General features: G+C 36.4%; 1 protein-coding gene across 1 annotated transcript in view; it reads right to left on the minus strand.

Moving 5' to 3' along the window:
* CNTNAP2 (contactin associated protein like 2) overlaps positions 1-25,215 on the minus strand; it is a 1,672,147-nt gene that overhangs the window by 1,302,321 nt on the left and 344,611 nt on the right. The window contains 1 exon segment of the mRNA XM_030933000.1: positions 24,245-24,509. Within this exon segment, the coding sequence (XP_030788860.1) occupies positions 24,245-24,509 (265 nt within the window).

Here is a 25,215-nt window from a genome sequence, read left to right on the forward strand (position 1 = left end):
GTGTCTTTGAGGAAGTGCTTCAACCCTGGTGAATGAAAAGAAACTTGACAACTGTTCTGAAAAAGCACATTTATGAGCAGGAACTGGCCTTTGCTAAAACAGTTATATTTGTTTCCATTCAGGCTATCTTCTTTGCCTCTCTTTTTGGTAGCTTCTTCCTCCTGATCACTTCTCACACAACATTCACATCAAAATTGGGTCTCGGGGAAGAAGATGTGGAATTTCTTTCAGAAATATTTGCATTTCAACAGAGGTCAATACCCCATTCTCACCATGGAAAGAAATAGTGCTCTAATGCGAATGTTTCTGGCAACATGCATTCAGTACATTTTGGGGACCTGGAGGGTGTCATGGAGCACCTTCCTTGGTTACCAAGAAATATATGCCAATGAGGCAACAATTGAAGGTCACTCCTGTTGAGTTACCAGCCGGCTCTGCATTAGACTCTATGATACAAGTACTGGAGGAAGACTGTAAGGCATGAGGAAAAAGTAGGGACTTGTTCCTGTCGCATTTCCTATTCTTTCCAGTGTTGCCACAAAAAATGGTCCTTTAATCCATGCACCTACTAAAGGGTACCAGTAGCATTTGGTGACCATTTCCAGATTTTTTCCCACACTCTGAGATACATTAGCATACATGCCAGGCACCTGTACTCAGAGGTCTGCTCTAAGCTCCTCAGCATCCCTCTTCCAATCTCTTAGGGTATCAGCACAAGCTGGGCAACATTGCCTTGACAGCGGCACCTTTCCCCACTAATACATGTACTACTACTACACAGGCTTAGTTTTACGTAGTACATACTATGTACTATCATCCACACAAAATGTAGAATACACTAATATAAGCATTAACATGTTATTCATGTTAAAATATAATACATGTTATATATTATGCTTAATTGTGTACAATATTGTCTCTATGAATATTCTTTACCAATAGCTGTTCTTCCATTTCTATAGAGCATTAAATCTGTAATTATAAACAGTGCATTCTATTAATTACATCCCTGTCAACATTCATATCAGTTATGCAGAAGTCTGGGTACCAGTTCTCCAGGATGCCTCCTCCAAATGTCTGTGTTCTAAAAGTTCAAACTCTTCCCCTTTGTTCCTTCAGTAACTAGGCTCCCTGCTGTCTTGGTTTATTCGCGCTACTATAACAAAATAGCATACAGGGGGTGGCTTATAAACAACAGATACTTATTTCTCACAGTTAGGAAGGCTGAGAAGTCCCAGATCAAGGCACTGGTAGGTTCAGTGTCTGGTGAGGGACCACTTTTCGTGGATGCCTGTCTTCTCACTGTGTCCTCACATGGCAGAAGGCTCAAAGGATCTCTCTGAGGTCTCTTTTATAAGGGCACTAACATCACTCATGAGGGCTTTGCCCTCCATACCTAATCACCTTGCAAAGTCTTCGTCTCCAAATACTCTCACCTGGGCGATTAGGATTTCAACATGAGTTTTGGCAGGGAGGGGGAGTGGTGGGGAGAAACATTCAGACCTTCGCAGCTGTGGTGCTTCCTATTGAGCCTTTTTAGTCTCCCGATGTCTTTTTAGCCGTTTCTCTCTCTATTAAAATAACTGGGTGGTTTCCACTTTCCTGACTGTCCCGTGACTAATTACGACAATATATAATGAATCTAAGACATCATAATCTAACTATATGTTTTTCTTTCCTTTTTTTTTTTTTTTTTTTTTTTTTTGAGACAGAGTCTCACTCTGTCGCCCAGGCTGGAGTGCAGTGGCTGGATCTCAGCTCACTGCAAGCTCCGCCTCCCGGGTTCACGCCATTCTCCTGCCTCAGCCTCCCGAGTAGCTGGGACTACAGGTGCCGCCACCACACGCGGCTAATTTTCTGTATTTCCAGTAGAGACGGGGTTTCACCGTGTTAGTCAGGATGGTCTCAATCTCCCGACCTCATGAACTGCGCGCCTCAGCCTCCCAAAGTGCTGGGATTACAGGCTTGAGCCACCGCGCCCGGCCTTTTTTTTTTTCTATCAGAAACCATATCAGAGAAATATTTACCTACACTTCAAGAATTTTAAACATTCAATGATTAGTAGTTTGAAACCTTCTTGGAGACAAGGATAATTTTAGAAGTTGCTGGTTTCAGTTCAATATCTTTTAGGGGCTGGCAGTTGAAAACAGAACTCTCCATTTTGGTGTGTTATGTGCATTTCGTTTCAATTTGTGAGAAGTAGTAATGAGAGCCGCCATGCCTGGCCTGAGAAATGGGACAGACTGTAATTTTTTTTTTTTTTTTTTTTTTTTTTTTTTTTTTTTTTGAGACGGAGTCTTGCTTTGTTGCCCAAACTGGAGTGCAGTGGCCGGATCTCAGCTCACTGCAAGCTCCGCCTCCCGGGTTCACGCCATTCTCCTGCCTCAGCCTCCCGAGTAGCTGGGACTACAGGCGCTCGCCACCTCGCCCGGCTAGTTTTTTGTATTTTTTTAGTAGTGACGGGGTTTCACCGTGTTAGCCAGGATGGTCTCGATCTCCTGATCTCGTGATCCGCCCGTCTCGGCCTCCCAAAGTGCTGGGATTACAGGCTTGAGCCACCGCCCCCGGCCCAGACTGTCATTTCTTAGAGACTAGAATGCACTAAAATTAATACATAAAATAGAAGATGATTTAAAAGTCAGCAAATATTATCTATCAGTGTGTACAATTGCTTATGATAAATACGTAAATTTAAAATGTTTTTAAATTTGAGGTAAAAATCCATACTTCCTTTAAATAGTACTCAATTCAGAAAAGGTTAAAAGTACTCATAATTTTGTATAACCTATTGCATCACTCCATTGTCAAACATACACTGTCTTTAACTGAAAAAAAAAAAAAAAAAAAAACATCCTAAATTTCCCATCCTGCTACTCATTTCTTTTATGCCCAGCGTCTCACATGAAATGGTTATACTCTCTGTCTCTAATTCCTCTGATCTTGCTTATTCTCGTTTTCAATTAAAACCACTTTATCCGGGTTTCACCTTTCACTCCATAGAAACTGCTTTACCTTATCAATGTCATTATGAATGTTATCGCATGTAGTGGATTTTTTTTTGGGGGCATCTTAGTAGGATCAGATCTTCTCCTTGATGTAATTTCTTTACCTCCTAACACTGTACTTTCTTAGAAGAGCAATCCTTGGCTTCTTCTCCTTCTCTTACACAGCATATCCAGTCCATCAGGGAATTGCCTTCAACTTACACTCTGAATCCAACCACGACTGGACACTTCAACTCTTCTTCTACTACCACACAATCAGCTCTCAACTGGATTTAGCAACTCTCTGTTTCCTATTCCTGGATTCGAAAATCTACCTTTTAACACAGAGTCAGAATGACCTTTTACAACGTGAAACAGATTATATCACTTCCATGCTCAAAACTTTAGTTGCTTCCAATTTCATGAAGAGTGAAAGTCAGCATTTTCAAGGTGGATTTTCGTGTGCTCAGCCTTACATGCGCTGTTCACTGCATTATGTTTCTTCTGTTACTGCTCTCCCATCGTTCACTTTTTGTTCAGGAAATATTTACTCTTTGCTGTGCTTCAAACACTTAAGGTGGGCTCCTACCCTTAGGGCCTTAGCTTTGGCTTTTCTCACTATCTGGAATGTTTTTCCCCCAGATATCCACTTAGCTAACTCCCTCATCTGTTTGAAATGGGTTTACCATCTTTGTTACAAGGTTTATGCTGATATGTTTTGCACTGTTTAGGGTCCTCCCCATCTACACTCCAAACCCCTCTTACTGGATTCCTTTCTTTTCCATGGTATTTTCACTTGTCATCTTCTAATATTCTATATCATTTCTATATACTTTATTTATATATTACAATTATAAGCTATGTTTGTCTACTTCTACAACTGTTTAAGCTCTCTATAGTTCAGAAAGCTTTTTGTTCCTCAATTTATATGACATGCCCAGAACATAGTAGGATTAACATAGAGAAATATTTAGTAAATATTTGTTATATGAGTGTAGAAACTTATGTAACCACTCAGTCTCCATGAAAAGTCTCTGTTTCCCTCAAATGATGTCCCTTTTTTTTTTTTTTAATGTAGGAGACAGTAGCATACCTGTCTTTATGATTTTCTTCCAAATGCCTTTCCTTCCTCACCCAGCTGAATTGTAAAAGTACTCTAGAGCTCTACTCTGATTCCCACTGATCTCCTTGTTCTCAATTTGTAAAGCCAGCATGGACCAATGGAAAAAGCCCAGGCATGAACATCAGACTTACTATGCTTTGGGTCATGTCAGTGCATAGCCGTATAATCCTGGGCTGGTATCAACATCTGATCCTCAATTTTCCCATTTTAAATAATACAGTGAATATTCCGATCTGTAAGATTTCTTTTGATTCTAATTTTTTATGACTTTAAGCATAATTTAAACACAATGTTTAAAGTATATATTTGTCTAATAAGAAGGTGTTCTAAACCGGTTGTTTTACCATCAAATCTAATAATGTTTTAAAACACATATGATAAGCTAAATGTTCATTTAATCAGTTATCTCCTCAACTATACCGTAAACATACGACTTGAGGTTTTGATTATTTTCCTTTTCGTTTTCATACTACCAAGATCAGTACCAATAACATAATAACAACAAGAAGTCTAATACTTGTAAGAGCCAGTTACCCTCCTAAATCATTTCACACTTAATTCTTATAGCTAGCCTAGGAATTCAGATACTATTTTAATCCTCATTATACCATTTTACAAAGGAAAAGCCTGTGGCACACAGAGATTAAGTATAGTTGGTAGGCATTTAAGTAGATTTGAACTCAAGCATTCATGTTCCAGAGTCTATGTAATTAACCACCACAACCTACTGCTCTTAATTTATTACTCTATATATTTTAATTACTCAGGAAAGCAGAAGGCAGAGAACAGAACCAATGAATCGTTAGGTGCTTTTCTGATGATAACATTTTTGAATATGACTAGATAATTATGTAGTTTCCAGAAACATATTTAATCCCCTATGTACATAAGTCATTGTCTTTGCTATAAATTGCTTAGGCTGGGTATTGGCTATGTCAGCATTGCTGTAATTATCAAATTCAAAACACACATACCATTTACCACTGGTAAAGTACAAGATAGCACATTTTTTCCATAACTAGATCAGGGAAAATGAATTTGGATGCAAAAGTACATTCAATCTTAGCAATTAACAAGGAAGGCTTCCCAAAGACAATTCCATGTCCACATTAGTGCATGAAAGCCAAAGATAGACCCAGCTGCTCTTCCCAGCTCTGTGCTGTGGTTGCAACTGTTGGGGAGCAGTGAAAACATATTGGAGTAACACATTTAAAAAAATCCCTAAAAAGAACTATCCTTTTTTGAACTTGCAAACAAAACAGGCTGCCAAATACATGTTAAATAAAAATTATGTTTTATGTGTACAATGATTTTTTTTTTTTTCAGTTTTGGCTTTACCCTTCAGAAAAAGCTTTCCATAAAATTATTGGCAAAGAAACAAAACAATTATGTTTACACAGGTGAAAGTGAAGAATGGAAATACTAAACCTAAGGTCATTAAATTAGACTTTTGCCTGAATGGCCCAAAGAAGATGTGAACATTTGCATTGTCATCTTTAAGTTATTTCTAGGGATTAGCTGGAAAAAAAGTATAGTTTATATTTAGTTATATTTGGCTATTTGTTTTATTCAATAGCTTACATGCTAGATATATATGACTTTACTATCATTTTGTTGGCCTATTTCTCACTCCTTTTTTCACAGCCTAATCTTACAAAAGATTAATTATTCTCATGCATATCATTCCCCTTATACCAATTCCCTCTTAGGGTTGGATTCACTTAACAGTTTCCCTGGCTTTGGAACGTTTGCCACTCCATTGTTTTTCACTAGCATAGGGTACTAGAAAGTACAGGAGTGTATAAATAAAGCCAAATTTGTTTCAAGTACCAACTCTGCCTCTGTAAAACTTGGATACTCTCACATATCCATGGCTATCGTCATAGATAAAACTATGAGAATTTGTGTGACCTTTTAAGCTTTGGCCTTCTCTTTACAAAAGGATGATCATATACCTTTCACCATTTGTTGTGACAATTATGTGAATTAAAATACATCAAGCACCTCTTAGTTACCACAGACTGCCCCTTAGTCGATGTTAGTTCTGAGCTTTCCATTTCTTGGTTTTCATTAAAAACATGCCTTGGCTGATATTTTGTTTCTTTATAGACTTTTGGGGCTCTTTTTGGGTTTTGTCTGATCCTTCCATCTCCCCTCAATAGTCATTCCAAGTAGTTCCAATTTATTTTCTTTATTATACAATCTGATTACTTACCTACTCTGTTGTTGTCTCGTTCTGTTTTTTGTACTTTCACCACTTTGAGCAGATTTCTCATAAGGAGTGAGGAGAAAGGAGTTGAACAAGGAGTAGACAATAAACCAACATTCATAATTCATAAGTATATAACAATTTTTTCAGTTTTCAAACAGCATTAGCCTAGGTTTTCTCTAGCTAGTGGAATTAGTATCTTTCCTACGTCTTCCATAAAATTAGTAAGCAGTAGATGTTGGAAAATAATTCTTATACTACTTACAATTCTGTCTTGCACTTAGTCAAGATCTAAGTTGTGAATTTTCTATTATGTAGTTGCCTGCTTAGTTTTATTACTTTTTTTCCTATTATTTTCTTTGTAATTCTCAACTATACTCAACTCTACATTTCTTCTTTTAACAAAAGTTACAATACTGTTCTTAAGGAGTGCTCCTGTTACTCTCAGTACTCTTTGAGTTTTTCTTATCTAATTGTCCATTCTCTGTCTTTTTGCTGGTTTTTCCTCCTCTTACCAAATTTTGAAAGATGAAGCTCCTGGAGGCTTGGCTTGGAATTCTTTCCTCTTCTCTGTTTATCTGTTCTTACTTAGTAAATAAACTATGGCTTCCAATACCAATGACATCCACATGCTGATAATATCAGCCTTGACTCTTCTCTGAGCTGCAGACTCACATCCTTAACTGACAACTTGACTTGTCCTCCTAAATAGGGAGTAGACATCTAAAACGTGACAGGTCCACAACAGGACTGGATTCCCTCCAAACTCTTTGCATTCTTTTCCATAGCAGCTAAAGGGGCAGTTATCTATAAATCAAGTAAGGAACCTACAATTCAGTCTTGATTCCTGCCTTTCTTTCACACTCTGCATACACCTATTGCCAAGTTGTGGTAGTTATACTTTTAGCTATTTCTCACATCTTCCAACTTCTCTTCATATACATGGCTATCATCATAGATAAAACTATGATTACTTACTCCTGGATTATTCAATACTTTCTGCCTTACCTCATTTTCCCTGTTCTCACCTCTCACTCCATAATCTATATTACCCTCTAGTCTGTCTATCTATCTATCTATCTATCTATCTATCTATCTATCTATCCATCCATCCATCCATGTATATATCCACTATCCACATAGTAGATAGAAATCTATCTATCCATCCATCTACCTATCCACTATCCACATATTAGATAAAGATATCTTTTAAAAATCATATCATTCACTTCCCTTAAAAGAAATCCACCAGTGGGTTTCCATTCTAATTTCTTACCATAGTTTATTATACCTTCCATAATCTGGCCTCTACCTACCTCTCCAAACTAATTTCTCTCTTTTTGCCCTTTCTTGTATTCATTGAATAGGGATGTGATTATGAGAGGTGAAGCCAGCTGGAATTCCTGGGTCAGCTGAGGACTTGGAGAACTTTTCTGTCTAGCTAGAGGATTGTAAATGCACCAATCAGCTCCCTGTAAAAACGCACCAATCAGCACTCTGTAAAAACGCACCAATCAGCACTCTGTGTCTAGTTAAAGGATTGTAAATGCACCAATCAGCACTCTTTAAATGGACCGATCAGCTCTCTGTAAAATGGACCAATCAGCAGGATGAAGGCGGGGCCAAATAAGGGAATAAAAGCTGGCCACCCCAGCCAGCAGCTGCAACCCACTCGTGTCCCCTTCCATGCTGTGGAAGCTTTGTTCTTTCACTCTTCGCAATAAATCTTGCTGCTGCTCACTCTTTGGGTCCACACTACCTTTAGGAGCTGTAACACTCACCACGAGGGTCTCCAGCTTCATTCCTGAAGTCAGCGAGACTACCAACCCACCGGGAGGAATAAACAACTCTGGACACGCCACGTTTAAGAGCTATAACACTCACTGCAAAGGTCTGCGGCTTCACTCCTGAAGTCAGTGAGACCACGAACCCATTGGGAGGAACAAACAACTCCGGACGCACCACCTTTAAGAGCTGTAACACTCACTGCGAAGGTCTGCGGCTTCACCCCTGAAGTCAGCGAGACCACGAACTCACTGGAAGGAAGAAACTCTGGACACATCTGAACATCTGAAGGAACAAACTCCAGACACACCATCTTTAAGAACTGTAACACTCACCGCGAGGTTCCGCAGCTTCATTCTTAGAAGTCAGCGAGACTAAGAACCCACTGGAAGGAACCAATTCTGGACATATTTACAAGTCATAGGACTTCTGTATTTTAAGTTTTTCCTATCCAAGCTTTACTTTTTCTTATCTTTTCTGTCTGAGCCTAAATTGAATACCCACTACTTTTTTTTTTTTTTATTATTATACTTTAAGTTCTAGGGTACATGTGCATAACGTGCAGGTTTGTTACATATGTATACTTATGCCGTGTTGGTGTGCTGCACCCATCAACTCGTCAGCACCCATCAATTCCTCATTTATGTCATGTATAACTCCCCAATGCAATCCCTCCCTCCTCCCCCCTCCCCCCTCCCTATGATAGGCCCCAGTGCGTGATGTTCCCCTTCCCGAGTCCAAGTGATCTCATTGTTCAGTTCCCACCTATGAGTGAGAACATGCGGTGTTTGGTTTTCTCTTCTTGTGATAGTTTGCTAAGAATGATGGTTTCCAGCTGCATCCATGTCCCTACAAAGGACACAAACTCATCCTTTTTTATGGCTGCATAGTATTCCATGGTGTATATGTGCCACATTTTCTTAATCCAGTCTGTCACAGATGGACATTTGGGTTGATTCCAAGTCTTTGCTATTGTGAATAGTGCCGCAATAAACATACGTGTACATGTGTCTCTGTAGTAGAATAATTTATAATCCTTTGGGTATATACCCAGTAGTGGGATGGCTGGGTCATATGGTACATCTAGTTCTAGATCCTTGAGGAATTGCCATACTGTTTTCCATAATGGTTGAACTAGTTTACAATCCCACCAACAGTGTAAAAGTGTTCCTATTTCTCCACATCCTCTCCAGCACCTGTTGTTTCCTGACTTCTTAATGATTGCCATTCTAACTGGTGTGAGATGGTATCTCATTGTGGTTTTGATTTGCATTTCTCTGATGGCCAGTGACAATGAGCATTTTTTCATGTGTCTGTTGGCTGTATGAATAGTGTTGCATGATTTCTTTATAGCTTTATTCTAATCTATAAATGTTTTATGTATTTATCTAGGACAGTGAGGGCACTCTGTTTATACCCTCAGTGCTTAATATATTAGGTATCCAAAATGAAAGACTCTGTGGGGGGGCGGTGTGTGTGTGTTTGCAATATTCAGGTATGAATCAAATCACAGAGATGAGATGATTGTCATGGAGGACTGTTATGTTTTTTCTCTCATTATATAATTTTTCATCTCATTTATTTATCTCACATGGTACTTGGTAATTTTTTTTTATAGCGATCAAAGAGCAAGTTAGTAAAGGTAGAGGAAGAAAGATTGTCCTCCTCTGTTCAGCAAATACAGAAAGGCGGTAGCATGTCAAGTGTCATCAGTAGCAAAACAAGACGCCCAGTTGGGAGCTGGTAATAGAAAGGAGGAACACATGATGAGGAGGAGGAACTTCTAAGCTGACTACTGAGAGAAGATGCAAGATCATCCTGAATACACTCCATGCAGAGGAAGCTGAGCCATGGAAGGACAAAGGTGTTCAGTGCTCACTCTTCTTGCTCTATCATGCCTTCAGCTCTCTCCCACTTAGAGCTCTAAGGGACACACTTTGTTTTTATTTTGTTTGCTGAAAAGGAATCATTTATTGAATTAAATAATACACGTTCTTTGTATATGTAGTTGATGTACATTTGATTTTAAAAAGAAACTGTTTGCATTAGGTCACCACAAAGCATATTTATATACTGATATGGTTTGGCTGTATCCCCACCCAAATCTCATCTTGAATTGTAATCCCTATAATCCCCATGTGTCTAGGGACAGACCCAGTGGGAGGTGATTGGATCATGGGGCTCGGTTTCCCTCATGCTATTCTGGTGATAGTGAGTGAATTCTCACGAGATATAATGGCTTTATAAGGGGGTCTTTCCGCTTCGCTACTCATTTTTTTCTCCTGCTGCCTTGTGAAAAGTTCCAAGTTTGCTTCCCCTTCACCTTCTGCCATGATTGTAAGTTTCCTGAGGCCTCCCCAGCCATGTAGAATTGTGAGCCAATTAAACATCTTTTCTTTATAAATTACCCAGTCTCAGGTATTTCTTCATAGCAGTGTGAAAATGGACTAATACACATATAATCATCAATTGTAGGAAAACAAGAAATTAAGTTTCTATGTGATCTCAACAGAAGTACTCTTTCCTTGATCACAAGAAAGTGTATTTTTTAAGAAAGTAAAGCGAATAAGTTTACAGAATTGCAAAGCACTAGAGCACTTTAAGCAAAAACTCTTTATTTTTAAGAAGAAGGTACGATTTCTCATTTTCTATTCTTGGCATACATTTTAACTGTTTCCGATGAAACCCAAACCTCCTGAACCCATTTCAGTGTTATTCAAAATTTAAACTTCTTCTATATTTGGATTAAAAAATCTGTTCACAAATGAGCTGTGCAAATGGATCACTTTTTTTTTTAACTTCAAACTTTCTTTGAATAAATTAAACAGCATAACACCAACATTTCCTCTATAATCGTCAACTGTGATACTAGCTATACATTTATAAACTGTTTTGCAGTCAAGTCAGAACAAGGGTTACTTCTTCATAACACCCAGAAGAGCTATCTGGACGTCTGTTTTCACAAGAGCTTTCTCCACTGGTGGCATTTTATAATTGTAGGGACTATCCAGGTCATAGCCTGTGGTCTCCATGGACCCCTGGGTCAGGACCATGGCCTCCTCCCAGATCTCAGCAAAGTGGAGCTTTTGTCACTCTGCTCCACAGGCTAGGTGGCTTGCTGGGGCAAATGATGGGTGTCTCTTCAGAGCAGGGCATGGCTGACTGAGAAGGTGAGCAGAGGAGAGAGCCGGAAGAACAAGAAAGTGCACAATGAGCCCCTAGAACACACTTTGCAGGCTAATACATGCTAGTTAAGGTTCTTCCCTCCTTTCAATCTTTTTCTCATGCTGTAATATAATTAAATTTTCAAAACACCTGAACCTAATATTGGCAATCTGTTATGTTGACCGGTGTGATAATTATCTGCTGCCTCATGTCAAACTCACATAACATTGCATAATTTACGTTTGCATCTACTAATGATAAAAATGGTAGGAACAAGTTATAGTGATGCAATGTACTAGAGAGTCAAATGTTTAGAATAATAGAGCTTGACATCTGTAGAGAACAAATAAGAAAATATGCCTTAGAATAGTACATAAAAGTGTGTACCAGGAGAACTCTCTTATCTTATGCTTTATTCTGACCATACCCATCATTGCTTTGAAATACAAAATTTCCACAAAGAAAGCAAAAGTGAAATCAAAGGAAGGAGTCTGGAATTTTTCAAAATATGTATGCTGGGAAAGGAAAACAGGAAACTATAACAACATAGAGCAAAATGACAAAAGAGGAGAAAAGCTCTAAATAAACCTAAAAGGGACCTCAGGAAGCAGCTTGTCTATACTTGTTAACTTGTTTCTCAGTATGGGAGAAAATGGAAGTCCGTGGAGTGGGGTGGGGGTCTAGGCTTCTCCCTCTGGGACACTCAGCTTCTGGAGTCCAACAGAGGAGCTCCTTCAGGTCAGGGTCGTCAACCTGCATGCTATTTACATTTGGCGACAAATAAACCTTTGTTTGGTGGGAGGTGCAGGTGGGTGGGTATTGTCCTGTGCTTTGCAAGATAATTCAGTAGGATTCTGGTCTCTATTCATTGTGTGCCAGTAGCATCCTACCCCCCAACTCTCCAGTTGTGACAGTGTCTCCAGATATTGCCAAATATCCCCTGGGGGTCAAAATCACTCCTAGCTGAGAACCACCGCTTTAGAGGATTCTTCCCACAATATTTCTTCTCCTTACTTGCCTGTATTATTTGTCATGGTTTTATTAAGATAACGAAAGGAAATTAAAATGTTAGGAATTGGTATATTTTGTTGCTTAACAGTTAATATGCAAATGTTTGAGAAGAGGAATGAAAGAAATCAAACAATACAAGTTTTAGATGAGCTATAATTCTGACTTGTCTAATGTCATATCATCTTACGGATTTAATCTTTTCTATTCTAAATCGTTCAAACGTGGCAAATGGAGACATTATAGCACTCAATTAGAATTATTGAATTTTAAGGTTTTTTACTTCATCCAAGATTAGAGGGCTTTTTAAAAAGTATGCATGTACTCCTGCACACACCCACGCACTCACACAATACCTATCCGCCACACAACATTGCTGAGAACCCACGCATATACAGGAACGCAGCTCACATTCTTTAGATTTTTTTTTTCAATATTGATGCCTATCGGCTATTGTACGTAATAAACTCATTGTGTATTACAAAACTTCTCTGGGCAGTAAAACAATACACATAGAACACCCTCTTTTTCTTTCAGTTTCCTAATGGAAATAATTCTTTTAGAGACTATCAAGGGTTTATTTCCCTCATCAAGCTTTTTTATGAACAAACCATTTGCTATGTATGCCGATGGCACTGATTATCCTGCATGAAATAGGATACAGTAGTTTCTTGGAGAAAAAAAGAGTAGAAACATACCTGCCAACAGATCTACATGTGATCCAGATTTCACATTTCCCTATAGAATATTGCATTATAAAGAATACGTGGTAAAATTGGAGAATTTATTAGCTCTATTCTGTTAACCATAGCTGAATAGAGCGTGCTGGAAGTATAGTAAGCATATGCTGTATGGTCTTAGCTGAACCTAAGATAAAAGTGCTGGCGTCAGGATGGAAGTATGGTGGGGGTGAAATTTACTTCTCCATGTTCACATATAATGTCTCGTATAAAGTTACTCTAAAGTTTATGTTTTATTGTTTGGTTTTCTAAACAATAATCTTATTGCTTGGAGTTTTCAAATAGAAGACTTCAGAGACAACATGATTTAATCATCAGGAGATGCCATTTCTGTTAACAAAGCAAGTCAGACTAGACTCCTACAATAAATGGACAGTCTCTGTTTTAAGCAAGTGTAGAATTGACTAGAGATCCGAGATCTTAAGTAGAAGGTACAAAAAAATTTATTCTTTTAGTTTTCCCTGGAGTTAATCACGTCAAATGCATTCCCAAGCCTGAAGAAAAGAATAAAACTAAATTAATTTTAATCATGCACATTTATTATTTTGTATTCTGTGTGAAAAAAATAAATACAAAGGGAATATGACTAATTTCAAGGCTTTACTTCATGTCATGCTCCTGAGAATACATTTTTTGGCAAATATAAACATGCTTTCATTTTATTCATGAAACAGTTTACCCAGTACAGCTCTAGGCTTTAATATCTTCAAAAATAATCTCTTCTTAGTATAAAAGTATAGAATTAAAATTTAAGTCCTGATCAATTTCACACACATTAGCCTCCCACAGTGAAGCAATTATTTCCTTTGAGATATTTGCTACTCTCATTTTATAATGAATTTGGTTTATACAAACTGATGAAGATAACAGAATTGTAAAGTTTCAGTTTATAACATCTTGGTATCAGTACATTAAAAAAATCAGTCAACTGGATATTTAGAAACATGCCACAAGTAAGACATTGTGCTAAACTCAGAGGTAGACAAAGGAAGAGTGGGATTATCTTTCTTAAAAGAACTTTAGAAGATTAAACATTTTGAACAGAGTAATCAAATATCTGAACAATATATTAAATCATGTCAGACAAATGTAAACAATAAGAATAATTTAAAGTTTGCAAAGGAATTGAGATCGCCATGGAATTAGTATTCAGGTGTTTTGTGGAGGGCAGGTGAGACCATCTTTAAAACTTGGGGGTTCAAGAAAGATTGTTGAATGGGAACATGACTCAATGGAAGCAGTCATTTTGAAATTGCAATCAGGAGGAAATGTGTGGAATGGACTTGTTTAGAGAGGCAGGAGGCAGAGAGAAGAGCAAGGAAACTGCACCTGTCTAGGTATAAATCAAACCAAAAAAGCAAAGATGAAAGTATTGATTGCCTATTTCCTGAAACATGAGTGGTGTTAGGAGTACAGATATGAGGGAGACATAATAGTGGAGGAGTATGTGATTTAATATGTAACAAAAAATGGTTGTTATTCAAGATATAAGGTGCTATACTAGAGGATGGAAGATTGTTCCCTGGGGATTGAGGAAGGAAAGCATACTAAAATTGGACAATAAATGATAAGTGGCAGCTTGCCAGGATGGAATATAGAGAAGGAAATCCTTGTCAGGGAGTGGAAAGTAGTCACTATGATGCAAAGTAGGAGAAATGAGGCCAAATCCTCCAGTGGAACATAGTTGGTGCATGTTCTTGTGTGGCATGCTAAGAAATCAGGACTTATTCTTTAGTAATGGGAAACTATTGAATTATCTTCCTTGTGTTTTAGAAATAGAAACTTGAATAATGTGGGAGAAAAATTAGAAAAATAAGGGAAATTACTTAAAATGCTCCTGTGAGAACCTCAAATGGACATGTAAAAGACATCATTGATGTTAGGTTCTGCCTTCAACAAATATTTCAGATGTGTCATATTCTGATCCTGTGTGCTCACGTAACACCAAAGTGTTTCATGAATATGAGAGGTAGTGGCCAAGGGTAGTGACTTTAGACTCAAATGCGCTGGGCTCTTTTTAAAGCTCTTCTCTTCACTAGCCGAAGGAGCCCTGGTGAGTTACTCATGTCTATTCCTGTGGTTTTTTCTTTTTTTTTTTTTAATCTATGAAATGCAGGTGATAATGTCTTTCATCTCATGGAGTTGTTGCAAGCATTAAATGGCTTAAAACAGTTGTGTGCATTATGTTTGTTTTAACAGTGACTGGCACAGAGAAAGAACTCAATCCATAATAGCCAGTGGGCAATCTGGCTCCCAGAGTCCATGCTCATAACCACTATACCCTAACAAATAGGTCTGCGATTGAAATAAACAATCTTTTTGGCAATAAGATGACCTTGATTAGGTTTTCAAGGTATGAATTTTTGAATTAGGGTAAAGAGATAATGGATGAATAAGGCACTTTAAAAGAAGGGTCATGATCGGTAAATCTTTGCATGTGTCAGGAAAAGATAAAAGGCAAAATTTGATTTTTCTCAACGTTTTGAACTCGAGTCACCAGAAGAATGACTTTATCATTTGTATAAATGAGATAGAAAGGTTTCTCAATAATGCAGGACCTAACTTACGAGGTTATTGGAACCATAGCAAGATAATTAATGCAAAGGCTTTAGCACAGTGACAGTTACAGTGTAAGCATTCAATAGCTATTCTCTATTATCACAGTTGTCATCATAATCTTAGGATTAGATGAGAGGCATATCTGGATGGCCCTGGAGTCTCATTCTCGCCAGCCTTTATAGCAGTACAGCAAGGAGCTAGCTCAGCAGATCTGAGGGAGCACAAAAGAGAAGTTGCCTGATGTCTACCAATGAGATCCAGAGGCTCTCCTTTTCTAACAGGACAACTTTTCTGGCCTTTGCCCCTAAAATTATGTACAACATTATAGATGCAGGTCTCCTGGTCCTAGGATCTTGGCCACGGTGTTAGCTGACAAGCTGTGCTCAACTGAAGCTAAGATCTTAGGGGACTATGTGAACTTTATTACTTTTCTGCTTGTAGTTTTCCCCATTACACTATATGTTAGATTTGCATGCCAAGAAGCAATAGGAATTTGATGACAAAGAACACGGGGGTGGCTGAGATTTGGCACAGATGCGCACAAAGATTGATAGCAGTAGTTGAGATTGGGAGGTAGCTAAAAATTCACGCCCAAAAGGGGAAGCAATATTCATAGGCAAGAGGAAGTTACGACCTAGAATGATCAAGTCAACATGTCAGGGTTAAAAATAAAATAGCAGAGGATTGGAATGAGGGAAGGAGAGAATTCTGGGAAATGGGAGGTGAGCAGTACTCCAATATCCAGGCAGAGAACTGGCAGCAGGTTATATGTCTAGGGGTAACAAGATCTTGGCCTCTGGACAGAGGTTCAATAATAGAGATCCAATCTGGGAAAGACGCTCAGAAAGCCTGGAAGCGCTAGATGAAAGACTAGAAGTGATTGTAGAGAGAACAGACATCTAGGGAGGTTGTCAGTATCTTTCAGAAAACATCAGAGTCTACCAAGTGCTACAGTAAGAATCTAGGCACAACTGTAATTATAAAATCGAATCATAGAGAATGAATGAAAGGAAAAAAGCACTGACTGGAGAGAAGAAAGAGGACTCAGAAATAGCACAGAATTTCAGTTCGCAGAAGTAGGGTCTGTGTTCAGGTTAGAAAAGGCTCAAGGGAAATATATCAGAATAAAGTAAGTCAGAAAATGTAGTTATGATTGCAGATGGGGCCATATCCACAATTATTTCCTGATACTATGTTTGCCAAAGGGAACTACTTTCTAAGCATGTTGAGTGACTCTCCCAAAAATTTCTTGTGGAAAACCTCGATGAAGAAAGGAAAGAGACCAAGAAATATATGTGGCTAAACATGATATTGAGTCTCCAAAGGAGTCCTCCTTTCAGCTGATCCCAAGGCACTTTCAGAGGCTCACAGAATCGGCAGAATCCCTCCCCCAAGAAGGCTGATTTCCACACTAGTTACAACCAAGCAACAAACAACCTAATGAGCCTACATTCTTCCCAAATTACTTAAAAATTAAAGGCGGGGGAGGTAGGTGCTAGGCAATGATACTATCTCACAGTCTGAATTTCCTGGTCAAGTTAATTATCCCTGGTAATTCTCAACATGAGGTTAATAGGGGGAGTGGGGAGTGGTGTGGAGAAGGTTCCAAACCAATGACTGCTTTGTGGTTTTTTCTGATTATGAAGGTACATCATCCCTGATTGTTTCATGCCAACACTCCTTATTTTGTTAACTATTTGAAACAAAAATAGACACACAATTGCAAAAACATCTAAAGTTGACTTAGATATATCTCTACTATGTAAATCCATATTGCTTAAATTTACTGATTACTCATTTATCCACTACAGAAGTTTCAACCTTACATGAAGTTTCAGCCCTTAACACTTAAATGAAAGATAAAGGGCCACAGTGTATATGCACTTCAGAATATCATTCTGTACATGATAAATACATATAATATTATCTGTTAACTGAGAAATATACCGGCTTTTCAGCAAAGTTAATTTGCTTCTATGTCCTCCCTGTTCTTGCCTTAGAACATCTTCACCTACATGCATATATTAATTTTGGAGTTCCTGGGCTATGCTCTTTGCTATTCCTTCACAATTCATTTTTATTCTCTTAGTATCAACTAGTGATATCTGATTTGGTTTCTCTTTATTTGTACAGTAAACTGAAGCTTTTGAAACATGGTCTGGTTCTCATTGGCACCTTTTCCCTCCATTTTATCCATCAAAGTCACTAAAATTTTATGGTCTTCTTGCAATTTTAAAAAATTATTATACACACATACACCCAACACATTTTATTCATCTTCCCTGAAAAAGACATAGAACATTCTAAAAGGCTCAGAAATCTTGTAGAAACTAGAATGGAAATGGTGTCCTGGAGTGTGATTACAAATTAAAATGTCCCTTTTGCTTTCTAAAGAATAAGTCAACACCTAACATCATAAAACTCTCCCCCAGCCCTTTCTTTTCTTTCATTGTGCACTGTAATGCTTCTATTGATGTAACATGTACACCAGCATTCACTGCAGTATAAGTAAAGGTAGATTTCCACTCAGTTCGCATGATGATGGTATAGCCACCCTGGGAATTGACATACAATAAAAAGTCAGTTGTACGAAGCTACCTGGGAGCAACATAGCATTCACTCAAATGCCTTTTACTGGGTACCATGTGGCTCCCCCAGCAAGTCTATTTGTGAATTCTGGAGAATAAAATCAGCAAAATGTGTTGTAGATATGTCCAAGGATATCTTATTTCTATGTATCTATTTAGATCTAGAACTCAGATCTTTATCTCACACTTTTGGGATCCACTAAGCAATAGAATCTATTCTTTCCAGCTCAGTTCTAGGCTCCTAATTAAAATGAGTACAGTGCTCTATGAATTAGAATTTCTTAGGCTCTGTTTTCCCCCTAAGAATACAGAGCCATGTTTTATCTTTTGTATCTTAAGATGATGGATTTGAGTTTACTAGAAATTTTTAGATATCTACAAGTGCATCAAAAAGTACAAAAATCTAAAAATTTCTTTTTAGCCACTTATTTTGTAGAAGTATGGTGTATGTAGATTATTTGTGAATAAAGTGATGATTTATTTATTTACTCAATGTATTCTTTTATTGAGAAAAAGGAATATGTTGTTACCTGATAGCTAGCAATAGTTTTAAGGGACAATGCTTTTATCTATCTATCTATCTATCTATGTATCTGTCTATCTGCCAATCATTTATCTACTTATCTAGCCAGTTATTTACCCAGGTTGAAAAATAGTTTTAAAATTACATAGACGGTGTGGAATTTGTTCAAAATGAGTTATGAATATTTTCAAATAAACATTATAGACACAACCCCAAATTTCTGCACTTGACTATAAAATGCTCCATTTGTATGTAAATGCAATTGAAATTCTGTTGAAGCTTATTATTTAAGGTGAAACTTTTAAGAAATTGGCTGTACATGTTTCTAAGTAAGGAAATTGGAATTTTTAAATTGATATAACTTATGCTATTTAATTTCCATTTGTAACATTGCTAAGCCTCATACTTTTCAGAAATATCATTTTATCATCAATTGTTTTGTAGCATATTGTTTTTGATTTCTAAAAACAATTGATGTTCACTGTAGAAAGTACAGATATTAGAGAAAATACAATAAAAAGTTAGTATAATGAACTGATAACCCACCAATTAGAGATAATCACTATTAGTATTACTTATTTATTTCATTATGATTTTGAATGAAACAACATTCCTATATTTATAATAATGACATCTAAGTCATAGTCTACTTAAGTTTTTGTTAAAATTTTTATTCATAGCATTGTATTTTACCATATTATTAAATTATATTTAAGAAACACGATTTATAATGACATAATAGTATTCCACATAAAAATACACTTTTTAAAATCACCTGTCCATTTTCAGTAGTTTGTTTTCAATTACTTTTGTTATTGTATATATGTTGTGATAAATATCTCTGGGTACTTCTTTATTTTCTTAGAATCAGAAAAACTTTAATGGATCAAAGGGAAGTAACATCTTTTAAGGCTTCTAATAAATATGGTTTAAACTTGAATTAAAAAATTTATCTTGCTAAATAAGTCTCCAATTATTTTGTTGTAAAACATAATAAAACAAATCTCTTAAATTATTTATAGTAATGTCTAAACATTTAGTTTTTGAGTTATAAGAATTTAAGACAATTTAAAATAATATCAGTATAGAACTGAATATAATTTTTCAGTAAACAACTAAAACATCAAAAATTGTATTTCAAATGAGACCTTTTTTCTTACATGGTGAAAAGGGTATCTCATGGGGCAAGTTATTACTGAACTTTGGAAAATGGTATAAATTAATTTTTTAAATAAATATTAATATGCTGGCTACATTTCCAAATGTTCATAAAATTAAGAACAGAGATATTTTAATTGCTTAGAATAGACACTGCCAGGACTGTTCCCAAATATATTTGCCCAGATTGAACTGGGAACTCTTTCCCAGCATGCTCCCAGCCACACACTGAACCAAGAAAACTCCCACTCCTCCCTTGACACACCCAATGGAATACAATGATTTACAAAGGAAGTTTTACTAACAAGCAAAGTAAATAAAACAAATTCACAAGAGATTTCCTTTGGAGATGAAAATACAAACAGAGGTGATCTTTTCTGATTACATATTTCTGAGACAGTGTGGACACTGAACAGCCATTTGAAAATTGAAGCAATACCTACATTAACAAAACAAGGAGGTTCCAGTACTTGAGTATAAGAAAACAGATAACCTAGGACAGGACATATTCTGAATCACTTTTTGGAAAGGCTTTGTTTACACATGGAGAGAAGTTAACCTTTTTCCAATAAGTGAGAGAGAATATTAAGATAAATCACTTTCTCACCACTATAATCAATGCTGAATCACATGGTATTACCTTGTTAATATTGGCATGCGACAACTGAGTATTGTTCTAAATATGTTTGTATTTAGTGGCATAAAATTGAGTCATTTTGAAATAAAAACTTACTTCAAAAGGTAGGTAGTTTTTTTGTTTGTTTGTTTGTTTGTTTTTGCTATAATTCAGATAGTAATGTACATGAATGCTTCTTTTCACTACCATTATAATATTATAATACTGTTCCCATAAGACAAACTTAGTTTTCCAATATAGAGTGATGGAGGTAATACTTCCAGACAACAACAACTTTTAAAAATTCCAACACTTCAAATAAGAAAAAGAATGTAGGTCAGGTCAGTGTTTTCCAAACTGTATTTAGGACATGAAATTATTACAGTGGGTCATGATCTTTTTTTTTTTTTTTTTTAAGAAAAAAGCAAGAGAAGAGAAAATATCACAATTATCATAGTGTATCTAAAATAGCAAGGTAAGTTTTATTTCACTAAACTTTGTGTCAGTAGATTTTGAGTACGACATAAAATATTTTCTTACTGTACTTTGATCAAAATTATTTGAAAAACGTGGTTCTAGGTCCACCTTCCCCAGGGTTTTGAATTTTAAAGTTAAAATGAAAATTATGCCCAGAATGAACAGCTATTATTCATTAGAACCTTTTAGCACACATTTAATTTTATTTTATCATTTATGCATAGTTAAAAGTAACACATAAATATGTATTCATAAATCAGTAACTGCTGTCCTAAAGAACGTGATATAGTGGGATAAAATCGAGGCTTTTTGAAATAAAAACTTATTTCAAAATGTAGGTAGGGTTTTTGTTGTTGTTGTTGCTTGTTTGTTTATGGCTATCCATCAGAAAAAGTTGATGTTGCAACTTGGAAAATATTTTCATGGTAAGATAACCCACTCCATAAATTGAAGACTACTGGGTTTGACTGAATTTTGTAAGTCAAGTCTACTGTTGATTACTAATGAGACTCTTGAAGACAGTAATCGCAAGTTGGAAAGAAAGATGCAAAGACAGGGTGAACAACATATTAAACATTCTTTTACTTGTAAGATGTACTTAATATTTTAAATTAATTCCCAAAGAACAGTGTTGACCAAGATGGGAAAAAAGGTTTTTGATCCAACTGGGTTACGTTCATCCTGGACCACAGAACTTGTTAAATAAAAACCAAGTTACCAGTATATATTAACAGTATCTGAGAGTCTCTATATTACCTTCTCAGTGCACTACTTTATGTGTATACACCAAAATCTTATCACTGTTTATTTTTCTTTTCTAGATTTTCTGCATTTTCTAAATTCTTTCAATCAAAATATTTAACCAAAGGAGAAATGGACTGACATTCTTCAATGCTCATGCTGATAAGAGTAGAGTAGCTGTGATACAGATACATTTCCCTTTGTTAAAGCAAACATTAGAATCTTGAGTTAACTGTTTTCTCAGTGTTGTCACTTTACTGAATTATTTAGAAATTTAATTGAATTTGATAAAATACATTAAAAGACAGAGGAAATTATCTCCTATGGTTTCCATATGTACTTGTAGATTGAATGAATGAATATAAAATATAACTTTTTTAAATGGTTGAATTTTCTTTTTTTCTTCAACTAATCTTTCTCAAATGTGAGCACTTAGTTTCCACTGTGCATGTATGTGTGTGTGTGTGTGTGTGTGTGTGTGTATATACATATATATGTATATATAAAATGCTTGAAGCAGTAAGGTATTTACACTGGATTATACAATACTATGGAAATCTTTAGATTTCATATCATTTTCAATTAATTTGCACAGATTCTTGGCTAAATTGACAAAAAAACTTCAGTCCATTTTTATCATCTTTAAGCAAATCTATTAAGGTGAATCAATTGTCATGTATTGGATTCCCTTGTTCATTCTATCTTTAATTTTCAGAATAAACACTGCTTAAACTAGGTGAGAGCATGTTGGAGTACTAAATTATACCAAATCAAATTAATGCATGTTTATTGACCACTAGGGTTAGTATCTTATTCTTTCAAATACATTGGCTTCTGTTACATGGAAACCTACCAACAAATCGGGTCTGCCTAGAGACTGCAAGGAGAGAGGCCTTCATAGTAATATTTTTATGTTTAGTCATTAGAAAATAATCATTAATCATAACAATATAATGTGGGAGTTTTTCAACTGTGGCAAACATTTGCTTTTGTTTTTATCTGTTTTTCTGGTCTCTCCAGATATTTCTGATTTACTGTAAATCTCCCTAGGTATACTTGTAAAAGAATGCAGTGATAAAATATGACTAGACATTCAAGGAAAAAGCAAAACTCATAAGCAGAAATGGAGAAAGTGAATATCTAGGTATTTCCCAATAGCTTTTGAGTTCACTAATTTAGGTACATATCTGACATAACAGGTCCTTGTGGCTTCCTTGAATCCTCTCCAGCAATAGATCACACGTTCAGGCCATACACAAACATAAAGCCTATTTTACAAGAAAACGTGTTCTATAGCAGGGGATATTCTGTTAGTTCAAAGGGGTCAGAGTATTGAACTCAACATATATTGGAGCGCACTTCTTACAGGTATTATTCTATAGGCTAGAGACAGAAGAAAAAGGAGCATGGTCCCTGCTCTCAAGGAGCATGGAATCTAAAGGGGAAATGAGAGGGACAAAAATCATAGTGTGTTAGAAACCATGTCAGGTACGTGCATGGGATGCCATGAGTGTATATGGTATATTCGGAAATCAGAGTCCATGGTCACCCAGTTGAGCTCTCTGTCATGACTCCTTTCAGTATCTGTTACACCTGTACTAAGTGTTCAGTAAATGTTAGTTTTCTCCGTATCTCCCATTTCTAAGTAGTTCTTCACTATATATATATATATATATATATATATATATATATATATATATATACACACACACACACACACACATACACACACACACACACACATATATATAGTATGACTATTGCAAAGACTATCCCAAGAAAAATAGATGAAAACAGTTACTATTTATCAGTCCAATATTGAGACTAATTTTTCTTTGTTTATAATATCTCAATTTACAATATCACCTTTCTTTGTACTGTATTTATCAAAGAACATTCCAAGGTTGTGAAGTTTATTCAAATAACAAGAATATTACCTAAGCTTCCACTTGTCATATCACTATAAAGCCAAATTTAAAATTATCCTATTTTTGGCTAAGCCAGTCTTCCATCAGTTGATACACAAATCTTGTCATTCTACTTCATATTCGCTTTCGTTTTCTTTTCCAACCATTCACATAATTTTAGTAAGATCATTTTGAAGTTCTGACTCCAGCAGTGGAATATTCCTTAAAGTTAAAATTTGTATAATCCTGTTACTAATAGTAAAAGGTACACGAATGTTCATAAAGAGAAAATATACCAGATACCATTGTGTTTTTAAAATAAACATTCTTTGTTTTCGAATATAAATTATTCACTTAAAAGAACAACAATTTCTCTGTTAAAATAAACTAGCATCGGTAAGGAATAGATTTTGCTTTTCCAATCTCAATGAACTTTCTCCTTCACCTATGCCTTGTCCTCTCAGCAACTTTCCAATTCAACTTGGAAAGTTGAATTTTCTTATTCAATCAACACACATTGCAACCAAGTAAGTGTCTTGAAGACCTGAACTAAAACCTAATCCTGAGAATGTAACACCAGCAAAACCAAACCAAACTCCACATTAGCTTTGGAAATTGCAATCGCAGTTTCAGGAACAAATGTCAAATAGCCTTCACTGACCTGAGGAAATATCGATTTGACTCATCTTGGTCTGTGTGATGTTGATGTGAACACCCACTTTGCTTTCAGTGAGGTCAATCTCCACATTGCCCAAATTATCCGCAAAGTGACTGAAGACCAGGAGACCATTGGGGTTCCATGTCCTAAACTGGAAACTGACGGAGAACAGGTCCTGGTTAAGCCGTCCGGGTACCTCCAGGTAACTTGTAGCATTGAAAAAGACAGGCACTGTATAGGGTTCCACACAAGAGAAGCTCAAATTTCCCTGTAAAATAGAAAGACAGGCTCTGAGGAAAACAGAATAAAATAAACATCCATGTAAGACCATTGATGAAGGTATAGTTCTACAAGTTTTGAAGCACAGCCCGAGCCTAAGTGAAATTCACACGCAGCAGCAGTGCATAGATTCAGTGACTGGATGCACCACCATCAATCTGCTTGGAGTGTAAGGCCTACTATTGAGCAGCAGTTGGCTGTCTAACTATAACAAGCAGCTTCTGTCATGGGATTGACAGCCAGACAGCCTGCTGTGATAGGCTGACGATGAGTTGTAAAGTGTGTATATGTGTTGTGGGTGTGAGTGTGAATCACGAGACTTTCTGAAGATAGCAAAGCTGCTGCTGGCCAAACATAAGTCAGGTAGAGAGATGCTATGCCCTATTCTGGGTGGTAAAAGCCGACATTAATTAACATAGTACTCTGGTCTCAGTGGGGACTGTGGTCATATGTTTGTTATTTATGAAACAGATATTTTAGGGAAAATATTTTTGGATTTTTATCTATATACCTTGTATGTACATATATACATAGATAGATATTAAGTTTTCAGCATTAATGTAATTGTGGTTATTGGAGATTATTTTATTATCCAACTCAAAATTCCATTTAAATTCCCATGAAATGTGCTTATATTACAATGCATTAATTCCTGTGGAACTAGCAGTATAAATGGGCTAAATGGAAACAAAACT

This window comes from Rhinopithecus roxellana, chromosome 6 (genome assembly GCF_007565055.1).
Source record: "Rhinopithecus roxellana isolate Shanxi Qingling chromosome 6, ASM756505v1, whole genome shotgun sequence".
Lineage (NCBI taxonomy): Eukaryota > Metazoa > Chordata > Mammalia > Primates > Cercopithecidae > Rhinopithecus > Rhinopithecus roxellana.